The sequence below is a fragment of the Scomber scombrus genome, chromosome 14 (assembly GCF_963691925.1).
Source record: "Scomber scombrus chromosome 14, fScoSco1.1, whole genome shotgun sequence".
NCBI lineage: Eukaryota > Metazoa > Chordata > Actinopteri > Scombriformes > Scombridae > Scomber > Scomber scombrus.
In genome coordinates this window covers 20,412,220-20,428,969 of record NC_084983.1, presented here as the reverse complement: position 1 = coordinate 20,428,969, position 16,750 = coordinate 20,412,220, and the positions used below count along the sequence as shown (strand labels likewise).

The following is a 16,750-nucleotide window of genomic DNA, read 5'->3' as shown; positions in this document are numbered from 1 at the left end:
GAGGCTAACAGGACCATCTTGCAAACAAATACTATTTATTTCATAATTATTTAGCATTTTCTAATTCATTTATGTTTAATATGTTTAAGTAGATTTTGGCCAGATATTTGATGGGGGCGGCGCCCCAGCGCCCCGCATTGACCGGCCGCCACTGATCCAAAGACATTTTTCCAACAAGGATGGCTTCAAAAGATACTGGCATTAGATACTGTTTCTAGTTTCCAACAGTGTTCAGGAATGTAGTAATCCTCATAGGACTTTTGATATATCCATCTTTGAAGCCATAAAGTAAGCAAACTATTTACATTTACATCACACACAGTCATTTTTATTTCACTATTTAGAAAACTTCACACAAAGCTTCACAGTGATAAAGAAGTAGAAGTAGGTCTAGAAATCTAAATCCATCTAATCAAACTGTAATTTCTGGGCCTGTACAAGTGAAGCCAATCTGTGAAAATGAGATGACATGTGAGCTATCTCTGTCTCATATTACCAGAACAGAACCCTTACAAAGCCCTTCTCCTCTCAGCTGAGTCATGTGAAGGTGTGAGAAAGAACTGACACAGATAGACAACTGGTCGTGAATGACTTGTGGAGGTTTAGTAACATAATCACTCACACAATCGTCATTATTGTGCATGGGGATAATTTATGTATGTTGCACAGAAACTAATAGCAGCAGAGGTGGGACTTTCCAGACTTTGTTTCTTGTATTTGAATGCACTTGGATTTTTACATAAAATTTTACAGCCCAAAAGCTTGAGGTTCATCCGGTACGGGCTAGTTTTGTGTAATTTAATTAACTCCTACACCTTTACACAATATGACGTAAAAAGATGAAGGGTTGGAGGCCTCATCTTGTTGAGGGTTAAAATCTCCTTTTAAGACCTTCTTTATGCCAGTATGTATTGTGCTTTTATTGTATATTTTACTACATGAATTTGTTCATAATCAAATTACCAGAAACTAAGTAGGCTACTAGTTACAAATGCATACAGAATACTTAGAGTGGGAAAAACAGAGGTTCATTAAGAGGCCAACAGGTCATTTTTGTGTGTGGCCCTTTGGCAGTGACACTGACCCAAACAGTCAATCTGCCAAAAAAAACAAAACAATGAGCTAACAGAGGCTAAAATGCTCTGTAGACTTGAGGTGAATTACAGATTACAGAGGGTTTGTTATTGTGAGTGAAGCTTTTTCATGTCATGTCGTCATTGCTACTTTGTTCAGCGATGTTAACACTGGCTTCAACTCTCTTTAAATCTATAACATTTATCAGGTTAAAGGCCAAATCAGATTCAGGCTGCAGTTTGTTCTTGTAGCATTTTGAGCCCATTTTGAAAAAGTCAGACAGGATAGAACACAACTAAGTTTTCATTCATCAGTTTTAATACACTTTTCAATGTGCACATAAAAACCTGAGAAGAAATATTAGAAATTTGAGGAAAGGTCATTCCAGCAGTGTGCAGCAACACACATTGTATTAAGAGTTTAAATGATTCATGCCTTTGAAGGTAAGAAATTCGACTGAAACACCATGTAGCTACCAGATTTACAAGTACTTTCCCCACATGTGTATATTTACATAACACCAGTTAATACAAATGCACACTAATTTGCATTTGGAATTCATTTGTGTTGACTTTTTGGAAATTGGCACATCTGGATCAAAATGTAGTCACAGAGTGATGCACACACTAAATGTGGTGTTTTAAAAGCCAATGAGCATAAAATTAAAATTAATGGCAGGTTTGCCTGTTGAGATGATGGGCAGCTGGTCCATAATACATCATCATGTCATGGAAGCAACATGTAGAGATGGAAAAAACTATCACTTTTTTGGTGTTTGTTTTATTAACATCAGATAATAGCTGCTGTTGTCTTCACAGTATATATCATACAGTGTATACACATTTACTGAACATTTTATTAGGAACATCTGTGCAATCTAATGCAATCCAGTACAACAGCTCCACCATAAATTCTACTTTTATGAAGCTTACACATTTCAAGTTTTTGTTGGCATTGTCGACATTGTCAACTACTTTATGTTTATTATTGAGGTCATAGTGGGTGGTGGTGGTGGTGCACTGGAGTGTATTGAATGAGGTTCCTAATATTAGAAACACTTTTCAATACAATCCACTCCAATAGTAGAATTTATGGCAGATCTGTTGTATTGGATTGCGTCAAATTACACATGTGTTCCTAATAAATTGCTCTGTGAGTGTATTTACTCAGTGTTGATGCTCTGGCTCAATGGCCTGCCTTTCACCCTCTCCATCAGCCAATACAAACTCTCTTTTTGAGGACAACATTGGGCTGGCCTGCAGTTTTCATGCAGGCCACCACTGGCCACCCTCTGACACACCCCTGAGAAAAGATATTGAGGTTAAATGACAGAAAGGTGGGGATAAATTGAGTAAACATGGATGTATTCAGACAGTTCTAGTTAACTAAATATGTATTCTTAATTATATTGCTCTAATTAATATGATCCATTATGTGTATTTTTTTTTATACATATGCACATATTCCTGTGAGGTTTGTGTGACTTTTAAACTCACCTTGGAGAAAATTGCATCTTATATATTACCTTTTTATAAGTGAAAGTGTGGTAAACATTAATTAATGGTATCTCAGTATTTCTTGCTCTTAATGAGACTCATAAAGAGCCTTTCATGTGTTGTCAGATCGAAACCTGGTTTGATGCAGCAGTGGAAAGTTCGCTGACTAACCAGCATGTGGGTTGTGTAAATAAGACTTAAACCACGTTATCGTGTATTGACGGTGCGCGGTGCCACCGAGCCGTGGCGCTGTTCTGCGCTGCGAAAAACCCGCAGCAGGCCTTGCTCTCTGTCTCTCCCTCCTGTCTGCCTTTTGCGAAGTGTTTCTTTCTCTCTTTCTCACCAAACCCTTCCTGTGATAATCGAGGCTGAAAAGCAAGATCCTCCGTCTCTCACTCTCGGCTGAGTAAAAATAAATAAATAAATAAATAAATCAGGAAACACCGGAGAAAGTGACCGAGAAAATGAGTGTGTGTGTGTACATGCAGAAAACGAATAATATCCACTAGATACTCGTCTTTTTCTGGGGGCTCAACAGTGACCTCATCGAGCTTCATGCTGTTTTCTAATTATTATACTCCCCAAAGACTTGAGAGCAGAGGAGGGTTTGGCGTTTTGCAGCCATGTCGATCATAAACGCTATTTCCCACATCGCCTCCCGGTGACAAGAAGAGTGAGTGTGTGTATGTGTTGGGGGGTATTTTTACACCTGAAACACCCCCCATGTCCGCCCTCTCTGACATATCGTCTCCAAAGTCTCAAATTCTACACATTTCTTCACCCATAAAAATCAAATACACCAAAGCAGAAATCTCGCATGTCTCCCTTGCAGCTCAGCTCAGTTTCAGCGGCCGAGAGCTGCAGTTGTTTTCCAGCTTTCAACCCCTCGTTTCTGAAAAAAGAAAAGCTGACCGTGTGTTTCCCCCCCCCCCCCTCCTCCTCCTCCCCTTTTTTAATATGTACATACACAAAAAAAACAGTCACCAAAAGCAGCACAGTCGTCGCTTAAAGTGGCATTAAATGTTGTGGATTTGGCTTGTCAGGCGTGCGTTTGGCACACACAAGCAAGAGGATAATGTGCTTCAGTCCCCCCCAGTCGTGGCAGAAAAACGCTCATAAGACAGTGACTTTGGGAGGCACAACATGTAAAAGAAAATGTTCCTGTCGTGGCATGACTGATTCAAGACTCAAACAGCCTACAGAAACACCTCCAGAGCACAGGAGAGGTGCGCTTTGTGGCTCAGTTTCTCCGTGGCTGGGTGAACTTTATATCGAGCATATATTAACACTTTGTGGCCTGTTTTTTTTTTCTCCTCAAAGGCTGGAGGACTCCATTTTGAAGGGACCGGTGTGCAGCCAGAGTCTACATACAACAACTCGTCTCAGGAAAGGAAACCCATCTGTTTTTCCGGGTAGCCTGCTTGCACTATTTCACTGCTCCTCAGACGTGGTGGTGATAGTGGGGGACATTTAAAAAAAAAAAAAAAAATCAATCTGATCATGTGTTTATTTCTCGTCTCATCTCCAGGCGCATGTGTGCTGCCCAAGTGCGTGTCGAGGTGGTGGTGGTGAGGAAGATGATGCCAGTTGTTGGCACAAGTTTGGCATGTGTCATGTCATTGGGGATGGCAGCCCGGTTTAAGGTTAATAATTGATGCTTGTAATTAAGGAGAGGGGCGGGGCGAATTTTTTTGAGGTGTCGTGTGGTGGTCCGGGGGATTTTATTTTTTGTGGCTGACATCTAAGATTTTTTCTTTTTTTTCTTGAAGAGAGATTTACGGCCCCTTCTGTGCTCCATGCTGTGGACCGGCTGGGGAGGGAGGCAGTGGTGACGACTGGCAGTGCGCACAGCAGAGAGAGACTGACTTTCAAGGGGCAGGCAGAGTCTGCAGGCAGGAAATAGCCATTCAACAGAGCAGAAATCAAAAAGACGGAGAGAGGGGAGGGGGGGTGTTATAAAGTTGTAGTTATCACAAAACAAAAAAGAGGAGTGGGGGTCGCTGGAGGAGCACAACACGCCTGAATTTCTATTCCAATCCAGGGGCCGCTGGACCAGGCTTTAGCGCATGTAGAGGAGAGGAGGAGGAGGGAGGAGGGAGGGAGGTGGTAGAGGAGGAGGGGGGGTGAGTGAGTACGTTTCACAGGATCCAGGCCTAGTAGTATTGCCGCTGGGACTCTCCTCATCCGCTTTCAAAAAATTGGAAATTGGCACATTTAAACGCCAAAATGAGCGGGTCGAGGGTCATTTTTGCGGTGGCCGACACCGGAATGGTAAGATTCTCGCGACAGATCCCGTGTCATTTGGCGTTTTCTGCGTGATTTTGTTGTTTGATGCACATAGCCCGCATCTGACGAAGGGAAGCCTGTGGAAGTGTGTGTCTGTGTGTGTAGGTGAACTTGTTGTGTATCGTCCGCTTTGCATGTTGTGTGGCGTTTGTGTTGCTGTCTCGTTCAATCATGGAGCCACTGCAAGCCACGAGCGACACACATGCAGTTGCACACACCTTTGCACACATACACATACACACACGCACACACACACACCCCTATGCACACGCGCGTTACATACACGCACGCGCACGAACGGGTCCATTTTAATCCCAGTTTGTGGTTAAAGCGCAGGCAGTGTTGGATTGATTTTAACATGACGCGCTTTAATAATCTCACAGGCTTTATTGTGTGTATGCATGTGTGTGTTTGGTCGCCAGCGATGAGTTTACAAGCTGCTGACCTTATCGGACTTGATGTCATTTTCATCATATCGCGATAATATTCCTGAAAGGCTTTAACAGCTGGGCTGCGGTGTTTGCGCAGATTTCTCCAACAAATGTCACATTAGGTCGATCCGATCGTCGTCGTGAGTCTGTTTACGTTTTGTTTTCATATCAGTCTGTGTTGCCTTTACAGATTTGATGCACTGTGCCTTTTTAGATATATCTCATTACCAGCAGCCTGGGATAACTTCAGATAAGCTGCAGGGATGCTGTGACATTTAATTGAATGAAAAACAGAACAATCTTGACTAAAGTGTAATTTTTTACAGGAATATTATTGAAGGGTTATACAAAATATTATTGAATCACAATTGAGTTCCACAAGAAAAAGTGGAAATCCAAAATCAATGATTACAGGCATATTAAAACTTTAATGCAAAATAAATGTGAAGTTTATGTTTTAAACTTTGATGTTTATGATAGGCTGCACAGTGACAATTTTCTGTTCATGTTTCAGGGAGGAACCATGCCAGCATGAGTGGGCCTTACACAGGCCCTGGCAGGGAGACTCATCAGTCCAGCTGCCCTTTGACCCCTGGTCGTAACCTCTCCGCCCACTCCTGCTCCCCCAGACACCATGACAGCAGGATCAGTCTTACCATGTCTGCCGCCACCTCCTCCCTCAAGCATGCATCCGTCTATGGATTCACACAAAGGGACCACTCCTCTTCATCCTCATCTTCCTCCTACAGTCCCCTCATGAGGCTGCAGCATCTCACCAGCATGGTGAGCCAACCTGACCTGGTGCTGCCAGTGAGGGAGGGGAGGGCACCAGAGAGGAAGTGGGAGTGGGGCACAAGTAAGAAGGACAGGGGGAAGGAGATGGAAAGGGACTCGTGGACTGATTGCACTGGCAGGGATTATTCTGGCACCCAGAGTAGGGAGGAGAGCTTTGGTAACTCTTCCTCTGCTGGACGAAAACAACCTGACGTCCAGACTGGGAGTAGAAATGCGTCAGCAGCCAATCGGAGCGATCCTGTTGTCTCAGAGAAAAAGACAGAAGGTTGTTTTTCAGGCCCGCCTAGCCCGGCCTTCTCTCTCGATAGCAACAGCCCATTTGCTAATGGCTTCCTCCACTTTGAGTCCTCTTTGTTCGAGGATGATGATGACAACAACAACAACGAGGAAGAGCGAGAGGTTGCGTTGCCCGTTGGAGACTCACGGGACAAACGTGAGAGGGTGGGGAATCTTCTTCAGTCCACTCCTGGAGACTTAAATTCAGACTCCAAGGATGCTACTGTGTCGTCAGCCAAGGTTGTCACCCGGTCCCAGTCCTCAGGTCAGCGCAGGAGATACTGGGACGGCTCTGATGACGAGTGGGAGAGCGACACCGATCTGTTCCTGTTTGAGGATAGTCCTTCAAGGCATTTGTTGGCAAGTTTTACCCTTATTAGTAGACATAACATAACAGCATTTCTGGTTATTTTAGCAATTTGGGTTTGTTTGTGGCACCCTGGTCACTTCATTTCAGACTGAGGTCAATGTTTTACTTTTTCATGCTGTTAATTGTCCTGATACAGGGTTATTACTGGTGTAGGTAGAGAAATCATTGTAAAATATTAAAATGGCCTCCAGGCAAATGAGGACTGACATTCACTTAAGTGGAAAATATGTGTCATGGTGCTGGATTAGGTTAATGTTTTCACACACAGGCCCTGTGCCCTTGACCTGTCACAACAGATACTTATTCGTCTTGGATAATGGCTTGACACACACACAGTGTCTCCACAATTGTAGCTCCGTCATTGATAAACATGGTTGTCCTCCTTTGAAAAACTAAAGTAAAACATTCACCTAGTATGAGATTGGCTCACAGATAGACACCAAACATGAACTTAGCGACCCATAAATTAATGTGTATCCACTGTCACAGGTTCTCCTTCTGTTTCCCAGGGATACGTTCCTGGAGAAAAATTTTGGCACAGCTCAGGAGGTGATACTAAATCCAAAGACAGTGCAGCACAATCATAACTCTGTAGTTTCACCTCAATTAATCAGTGTTTCAGGATGTATTTTGTTCTTCAACAGCCATTAATTACCTGAATGACACCACAGGACAAGTGATTCATCTTCACAGGGCAATCAGTGTAAATAGGGCTGCAACCAATGATTATTTTCATTAGCGATCAACCGGTGGATTATTTTTTTGGTTAGTTTTTATTCCAATTTTTTAAATATTGGAAACAGTCCACAATCCAAAGATATTTCGTTTACTATCATGGAGAACTAAAGAAACCAAAAAATATTCACAATTAAGAAGCTGGAACTGAAAAATTTTAGCTTTTTTTTCTCTTACAAAATGACTCAAAATGATTCATAAATCATCAAAAAAGTTGGCGGCAAATTTTTTATCAATCAATTAATCGACTGATCATTGCGGCTCCAAATGTAAATATAGTAAACATAGCAAACGATTTGACTTTCTATTGTTGGGAAAGCACATGTGTTACTAATAATAATATTAACAGTGGATCTGTTTTATTCAAGAGTCCCAATAAGCCATGACAATGTAACAGTGAGCCAGCATGAACAACACCAGGACCCTCAAACTGAAGCAGCTAAATGGAATTCAGCAATTGCTAAAATTATTTACACCTGTGCTTTTCCTACTGTGACATGTCGAAAAGGCCCACAGAGGTAACTCAAAGCCAACAAATGCAGCCAATATTCTCAAGTCCACCTGTGGATATAGAACAGCAAGGATGCAACATAAGAAGACCAGTTTATTTACAATTCACACATTTTTCACACCACTTCCTGACCAAAACAGCTGCCTGAGGAAAATTGGTTCAAGAGGCTGATAGGAGGCTACCCTGTTGTCAACCGGATTGATGGCTTGGCTATACTCTGGCTTTCACTGTAAAAGATAGTGGTTTCACGGGGAAGTCCCTGGAGTCTATTTATCATTGTGTGAAATGAATGAAATGTTAAAAGTAGTCAAACAATGTCATTCAAGCATTCACAATCACTCAGATGTCAAAGTGATGGTTTCGATTTCGTTATTTTGTCTGACTAATGGACTAAAATGTTAAAGAATAGGTTCATCATTTTTCAAGTCAGTCCTAAAACAATCATGAGGTGCAGCTGAAGAAGAAAGCACTCTTGGTTGACACACAAAGAGGTAATGTTTTACCAAAAAGACTCTTACCTGTGAAAGATATCCACTTTTTTTGACTAACTCAGGTGATGGAACCATTAAATGTTTGATTTTTCTGCTTGGAAAATGACTGAAATGATTACTCAATAGTCAGAATAGTGGCTGACTAATGGCGATTGATTGACTAATTGTTGCAGCTCTATAGATTTTGTTACCCTTGGACAACACCAAGCCAGCAGTAAACCTTATTTCCCACCTTTAAGCTAAGCTAAGCTAAGCTGCTTGCAACCTGGCCCTAGCTTCTCTTTGAACAGACAGATATGTGAGGTGTGGATCTTCTTATCTCTCGGCAACAGAGTATGTAGGTGTATGTCCCAAAATGTTGAACTACTCCTTTAAAGTGCCCCAGCCAGGGTTACATCATAGTAGCAGTCAGTGTCGCCTCGCTGGCCAATCCTGCTACATGCCGGTCATAACTCTGGCCTGCTCATGTGCCCTGGGAGTCCACTCAACCTGCTGCTGTGAGCTGTTAGTCTAATTTACACAGAAAAGGGTGGTTGTCTGTTTTAAGATTTAATTATCTATGATTTAGTGATTATTTTTTCATATTCCTTCTGTCAGACAACAAACAGGTCTCCACCTTGTTAAACGATTGATGGACTGTGACAACACAGGGGATAATACCCATACTATCATACTATTTAGTATGCCAGAAAAATATTTTGTATGTCCTGATACATGTTGTGTCAAATGCAGTATGCCTAAAATACCAGGATGTCCTACTGCATCTGGTCGCATTTTGCAGTATTTAAGCCAGCATGCTTTTCTGGCTATTCTGACCCACAATCCTCATCCTGGAAGATACGTCAAATCGACTGAGCTGCAGAGAGAGCACAGACCAATGACAGCACATTGAAAGTGCAATGACAAAAGCTAGTGCAACAACAGAGGCCGCATCACAGATGAAGTAGTGTGTCCCAATTGTTTGCATACTGCATGCAACAGTACGTGCTTTGTAACGGCGGCTGCAGTACAAAGTAAAAAGTTGATGCAATTCGTAAGGCAGTGCAGGATTTCATTGTTCTATCTTTGACAAAGTCTGATATATTTTTAACATGTTAGAGTGCTGACAACAAACCAACCGATCTATTAGCTACCAGTGCTAACAGGCTGTAATATTGGGCTACTGTGGTTTCAGTGGAAACCTAGTTAAATGCAGAATAAGAGAAGACGAGTTGAATTTAGGCCATGGAAAAAGACATTGCCAGAAACCGAAACCTTTGACCAATTATAAACAGAACAGAAAAGGTAGTAGACCGTATTTTCATACAGTTTTATATGTGTGAAAGAATTGCACAGCCATAAATATGATAAAAGATTAATGTCATCTTTTGCCTTTGCCTGTCCTTCATCTTCCTTCTATCTACCTGCTTTCCCATCTCATAATGTTTCTTTGTAGTTGAATCAGCTGGAAATAATAGATGAAAAAGATGTCAATATTGGAGCAAGTTGTTCATTCAGCCTTTAGAAACAGTACACGGTAAAGAGAATTTAAGCACAAACGTCCAATCACATTCACAGCCCTTCTGTGAGTGAACACAAAAAGCTATCAAGTGGATCTTTGTGCTCAGACTCACTTTGCCGTACACGTCAGTATTGCTTCCTCCAGCATCTTTGATGTTCTCAGCCACACAGTTGGTTCATATATCTGACCTCAACTGTTCAAGCAAAGCCCTCAAGGCACTTGGTCAAGTCAAGCAAGGTCAGAAAAACATCTTACAGGTAAACAAATGCCAGCAGTCTCATTTTTTGACTTAAAGCAGTAAAATATTAGCTTCGTATAGATTGTATTGATTTGCATCATTAAATCATCATTAAACTTCTTAGTTGTTCATAAATGTAATACTTAACATCAAGTCGCTAACAGAGAAGACTTAATGTAACTTACAGTAAATACATTTTCATTCAATGTTTTTCGTGCCTCCTGCAGACCTAATAGTTTTCACAAGAAAATTCTATTTAGTTCTGTGTAGCATGAGTCAAAGCTATGATATTTTGCAGCCTAGGAACTGAGAACATAATAAAACAGCCACTATAATTTGAATTCTTCAGACTTTTGGATCTGATTCTCAGAAGGTGATTAACAGCAGAAATCAACATTTATGAATTATCACATTACAGATCATGCAACATGTCTTAGTGTCTTTAAAAGTTGAGGTAAAGCTAATTATGGTCAAAATGAACATAAACAAGAACACACCTGTAGCTCTACAATACAATACAATACAATACAAAATACAAAACCTGGCTGATTTTCAAATGTCCTATTAACGTGTTTTTTTCACCTTTATCTTGATGACAGCCAAACAGCCTCAAGAAAAAGTCTTTGCCGCCTGTGAAGTTTTTAGTGGGTGAAGTTGTTTGGGCAAAGTTCAGCCGAAGACCCTGGTGGCCCTGTGAGGTGATCGTTGACCCTGCACAGGGAACCTATCACAGAGTTAAAGGTGGGTCAGAAACATTGTTGACTTGCTGTGATTATGTAGACTAATGCATTATGTATGGGTGGCTTTCAGCTGTGTGAAATGCTCTATAGATTATTTTGTTGGCCGTTTAATTGCCATCCCCAGCTTGTAATGACAGAGCTGTATTTTGTCAAAGAAAACACTACACCAGAAAGCTAACAAGTATGCTGTTAGAGGTAATTTAGGGCAAATTAGGGCTGAAAAACATATTCAGAAATGTATAATCATTTTGTTGTAAACTTTTCATTTTCTTTCAACATGCCTTCTTTGGACATTAGGTCATGTTACTAAGTGGAGAGAACCATCATGCCTGAAAGGTTTTCAAAATAGTATGTGTAAATATCTAATTTTCTCATTGGCAACAAAAAAATAGATTATAATTTCTCATTGGATGTCCTCCTGCATTAATGTTGAAAGCATTGACATGTTTTATGCTTTCGTGCTGCTTGGTGTTTTTCTTCTGCAACTGTGCATATGTATATTTAAAGTCTAGTCACATACACCATTCATTGGGTTGTTCTGATGTCTTGAATGCCACAAACTGCTGGTATTGTAGGTTAAAGTTTCACTCTTGCAGTTTAAATAAATCATACCCTCATCTAAGAACAAATGCATACTACTGCCACTTTTGTTCAGCTGAAAATTCATATTTTGGCGATGTCAGTCACTCCTGGTCAGTGTTCTTGCATTTTAAAGCTGTTGCTTTGTTGATGCATTCCTTTACTCCCTGTGCAGGATGATGTCGTTTTATTTGGAATCCCATGATACTGAGGCTAATGTTTTGTTGTTGTCTTAGAGCCCAGTGATCGGCCCTGTCTGCTCTATCATGTCAAGACATTTGGGGAGCCTGTGGAGTTGGCCTGGGTGGCAGAAAAATCAGCTCACACTTTCCATGGAGGCTTTGAATTTGAGCAGCTCTCCCTACTGGGTCAAAGGGGAAAACAAAGGGAGCAGAACTACAAATACAATGTAATTACTATTTTATGAATGATAAACTACTACTTGCATCCCCTTAGAAAATGTTGGTCTATATAATAATCATTGCTGGGTAATTGTTATTTTAGACATTAAAAGAAAGCTTGCACACCAAAAACTCTTTGTAAAAAAGATTTGTTCAGAAATAACTAGCAACGGAGAACCATTCCCGATGTGAAATGTTAGTTGTGTACAGCTTGAGCAAGTGTTTGCCTTTGTGTCTCTACAGATTGCTAAACGTTTTCAGGACTCTTGGAAATCCAGCATTGCAGAAGCTGAATCTGTTCTCCCACAGAGACCCAAAATGGGATCCTCCCTTCCTTCGTCCATAGATGATGCCTTCCACAACAGTTCAACACCAGAGAACAAGGCCCATCCAATCTCTCCTCCCTCCACCTCACCTGTCTCCGCCCCTCCAGAGACATTGCACATGACCAATGGATCTATTTCATCCCCTGTTATTTCATCCCCAATACCAGCTCCAACAAAGCCAAGCACTTTAAGGAAATCTTCTGGCAAGAAGAAACTGAGTAAATCATCAAAGAACATGAGTAGAAAACACTCTAAAAACATGTTGCATAATAGCCCAAACCAATCAGAGAGAGACAATGAAGAGTGTCCATATTCTGACCTGGACTCAGTCCCTAAGATTTTGTGTCCTAAAGCACTTGAACGTCAGCCGAAACTGGTTCCAACCCAGCCGTTCGTTTCGGTTGTCAAAGAGGTAAAGAAGCAGCCAGAGATTCAGAGCGGTCTGTGGTTTAGCAAATCGGGCAAAGACAGGCGACCTAAAACAACTACTCCAATGCCAGATCGTACTCTCTTTAGTAAGGTGCCCTGTAAGAAAAAGAATTCATCTGTTGTTAGTAAAAAGATGCTGGTTCCCAGTGCGTCCACCTACAATGGTGGCCATGGTGACCAGTCAGGTTTGTCAGACAAGCATAAGACTCTGGTACCTGCTGAAACAAATCTGCCACCTGAACAGTCAGGACATTTGAAGTGTAAAAACACCATGGTTGCTAATAGGTCTTCTGATACAAACGGCAACCCTGCTGACCAGTCAGGATTGTCAGACAAGCAGAAGTCGCTGGACTCTGTTGAGATTGGCATTCCCTCTGGCGTCAAGTGTGGATATTCAAAGGGTAGACAGACAGTCTGTAATTCAACCAGTGCAGTTAGTGGCACGCTGTCTGACCAGTTAGGTAGCTCAGATGTTAAAAAGACCCATGATCCGAGTAAAAAGGCCAGTTTTAGTGATCAATCCAGGTTTTCAGAGAGTGTAATAAGCATCAGTCAAACTGAACATTCTCATACGATGGCTAGGAAAAAGGTTTATGTACACGACAGAATTTCAGACCAAATAGAAGAAAAAGAGGTTAGCAAGCCTCCAGCGTCCAATTTGAGTGTCGACACTACTGACCCATTAGCAAGGCTAGGGAAGAAAACATCTCTGGTCTCGAAGTGTAGGTTGCCCTTTGTCAAATTAATACGCAAGGACATAAAGGGTAAGAAAATCTTAAACTCCAGTGTAATCATTAGTTCCAAAGACCAACCTAGAAGTGCAAAGAGTGAAAAAACATCAGATACGAATGAGAATGAAATGTCCTCAAAACAATCAGACTTGGTGGATGGCATGGCAAGTGTCTCCATAAAACAGGCAGTCAGTTCAGAATCCAAAAAGGTTTCAGTTAAGAAGTTAAAAGCAAGTGCTGGGACTGGTATGCTTCGTCTCTCCTCAGAATCATCACAAGGGAAACCTACTGTGGCAAGTGTGTCTGCTGATGAGTTAAGTGGCCCAGAAGCAGAAAGGATACCAGTGTTAAATATTAGCTCAAGCAATGTGATTTATTCATCTTCAAACCAATCAGACCAGTCAGAAGGTAAGAAGACTACTGCCTCCAATGTAACAACTATGTCCTCTGACAAATCAGGCAGCTCAGAGCAAAAAACGACTTCTGTCACTAGCCCAGCGCATAAGACAACTTCTCTGCCTTCTCACCGGGATGGAAATTCAGTATCTAGGAATGCTCATGTGCCCGAAGGCCTGTCCTCTGAGAAATCAAAGGCCATTGTCCACAAATCGAAGCAGGTCCCAGGTAAAGTGAATAAAGTCCTACTACATGAGCAGCCTGCCCATCTCCCAGCCAGTAGTCGACTGATGACCGGAGCTCTGAAGGCTATGCAGGAGGTGCAAAAGAAGAAACGTGACAAAGCCAGAAAAGGGGCTGATCCATTCAGAAAAGCTCAGCGCAACTCTTCGATGAATCCAGATACCAAACTGGACTTTTGCACTAAATTAAAATCTCTTAAATCTCATTGTAATGACAATGGTGAGTGTGATCAGGACACTTTTTCTAGCTGTAGCACTCCTCCTTTGATGTTTTCTGACTCAACTGACTTTGAAGCTGAAGTCAAGAGTGAAGATGAAGACCTCTCAATATCCTCAACTCCACCAATGGACTTTATGCCCCTCACTTCTAAAGTAAAAGTAAAAGAAAAGAAGGAAGATCATTCCTCTGACATTTGCTCCTCATCCGCACCTTCCTCACCGTTTTCTTTTATGAATGCCTTTAAAAATGTGGAGGAGGTATCCTTCCAGTCCTTGACAAATGAAGATGATGGTAAACCCATCTCTTTCAAACCCGACACAAACTACAAGTTCAGCACTTTTCTCATGATGCTGAAGGACTTGCATGACACCAGAGAGCGAGACGGGGCCCCCTTAGAACTGGAGATTGGGCCACCAAGTGCACATGTTAAGAAGGAGCCCTTAGTGATGCCTGGGGAAGCTACACCCACAGGTCAAGATCAACAAATTGAATGTGTTAATCACAAATCAAGTTCAAATCCAGACAAAAATGAAGATAGCACAAGTCAAGTTTCCAAGAGGCCCTATACCAGGAGGGGAAGCTCCACTGGGATGAAAAAGAAAACGAACCGCAAAGTGCCTTGCCGTCCTACCAGGTCTGGACCTGGTTACCCAGGGCTGGAGTCCTCTCCAGAAATGGCGTCCTTGCCAGGAATGGAGTTTTCATCAGGAATGGATTGCTCATCAAGACTCCAGTCCTTGTTGGGTAAGCAGGCCAGCAGCTGGGAGAGGCAGGCTGAAAGTGGTGAAGGAGTGATAAGGGAGCAAGAGGAGAAGAGGTGGAGCAGACTAAATGAGAATCTACAGAATATGGTTCCTTTGGAGCAAAGGGGGTCCGACACTAAGCAATTTCTGGAGCAGCCGAATGGTCTTGCTGCAGACCGCACTGAGGAACATACCAGCTTGATGCACATCGCTGGAGGAGGCGACGATGCTCCATCGGGTAAGGACAGTCTACTTTACATTCTGACCAAAATAGTGAAGCACAATCTGACCCGAGTTCCCCACATTTCTACACAAAGCTGCACTTTCAAGTTGATCACATTGCAATACGTCTTGGATGCCACCTAGTGGGATAATATGTTTGAGGAGTGCCCTTCCACAAATTGGACAGTTCAATCACATATTTGGAGGCTTATCCAAAGGGCCCAATGTATTATGACACCATACAGCAGAAAAGTAGCTACTGGGCCTAAAGTGATGTTCCACATAATAATGTTTCATAAAATAATTTTAAGCATATACTTTATGTCCATTTGCTAAGTGTGTTTCAAACTTTCTTGAACTGTAGCCAATGGTAGTAACTCAAAACACAAGTAACAACAATGGAATCCGTGCATGCAGCCATATTTTGGCAAAGCTGTTACTCTTGTTACTTAATAGCAGTAAAGCTAAGTCTCAGAGATTAACCTAACCACTTGGGGGCAGCAGGCACAAGTTGTAAACACAACACTGACATATCTTCACTTTTTAACTTGATATGGCAAACTGTTTACGGTGCAACATAATCATTCATATTACAGTTGTATTTCTGTCACCTGATGAATGTAAATCCAAAACTCTTGTTTAGCTCCGTTTTTTGGCCTCTATCAACTCTTTTAAACTGCTAAACATTCCACTTTGATCATCAGCTAGTCGCTAACTGTGTCTGTTTGCTGTCTGCTGAGCAGGTAGTACACAGTGGGTTACTAGAGTTATTTCTCTGAAAACAACTGTCTGCTTCAGCCGAAAATTACCAAGAGAGCGGTGAGAGATATACGGAAGCTGAGAATGGCCATGCTTGCAGTTATTTATTTTGAATGCTGTTATCTCGAGATTGCAAGTTAATTATTTTGTTACCTTGAGAAAACAAACTTTGTTGTCTAAAGATAATGAGGTAATCGACCCTTTATCACAAGAAAACAAATGTATGTTTTCTCTTTTTACTTATAATGTTTATCAGAGATCAGGAGTGCCATGCCAGCATTCATAGATGCTGTCATGACAACTGTAGCAACAGATTTAAGTTGAAAATGCCAGATACAGGAGTACCCATTATATTCACAGCAAATTTATCAATGATATCTTGTCACGGCCAAATGGCAAGTTGATTAACTCCTGGTCATAATATGGGGGTTTATCATGTAGGAGAAGTACTAAACAATACCTTTCGAGGATTTTCAAATAAGAGAAACAAAAGAGAGAGATGCAATAAGAACCAGCATAATTATGACAGATTTGAGCCCATGTCCTTCAGAGCCACTTGAAGACTTCTTGTGCTTGATCAAAATAGTTGAGCTACCCATGTGAAAGAGACTTGGAGAGGAGTAGACAGGAATAACCAAATGAGAATGAGCTCGAACCGTGATAAATCTTATTATAAATTATCTTGTTATCATTGAGAAATTGGCCTTTTGTTTTCTTGATATATTTAGATAATTTAACTTGTGCTCTTGAGATAATGG

The 16,750-nt window shown here is 41.5% G+C and overlaps 1 protein-coding gene across 3 annotated transcripts in view; it reads left to right on the top strand.

The window, feature by feature from the left end:
- The first annotated feature begins 4,696 nt into the window (after window positions 1-4,696).
- nsd1b (nuclear receptor binding SET domain protein 1b) overlaps window positions 4,697-16,750 on the top strand; it is a 30,071-nt gene continuing 18,017 nt past the window's right edge. For all 3 annotated transcript variants that reach the window (XM_062432790.1, XM_062432789.1, XM_062432788.1), the window contains exons 1-5: window positions 4,697-4,841; window positions 5,802-6,718; window positions 10,804-10,945; window positions 11,760-11,932; window positions 12,168-15,249. In XM_062432790.1, coding sequence (XP_062288774.1) covers window positions 5,819-6,718; window positions 10,804-10,945; window positions 11,760-11,932; window positions 12,168-15,249 — 4,297 coding nt within the window. In that variant the 5' untranslated portion in view covers window positions 4,697-4,841; window positions 5,802-5,818. The remainder of the gene's footprint in view (window positions 4,842-5,801; window positions 6,719-10,803; window positions 10,946-11,759; window positions 11,933-12,167; window positions 15,250-16,750) is intronic.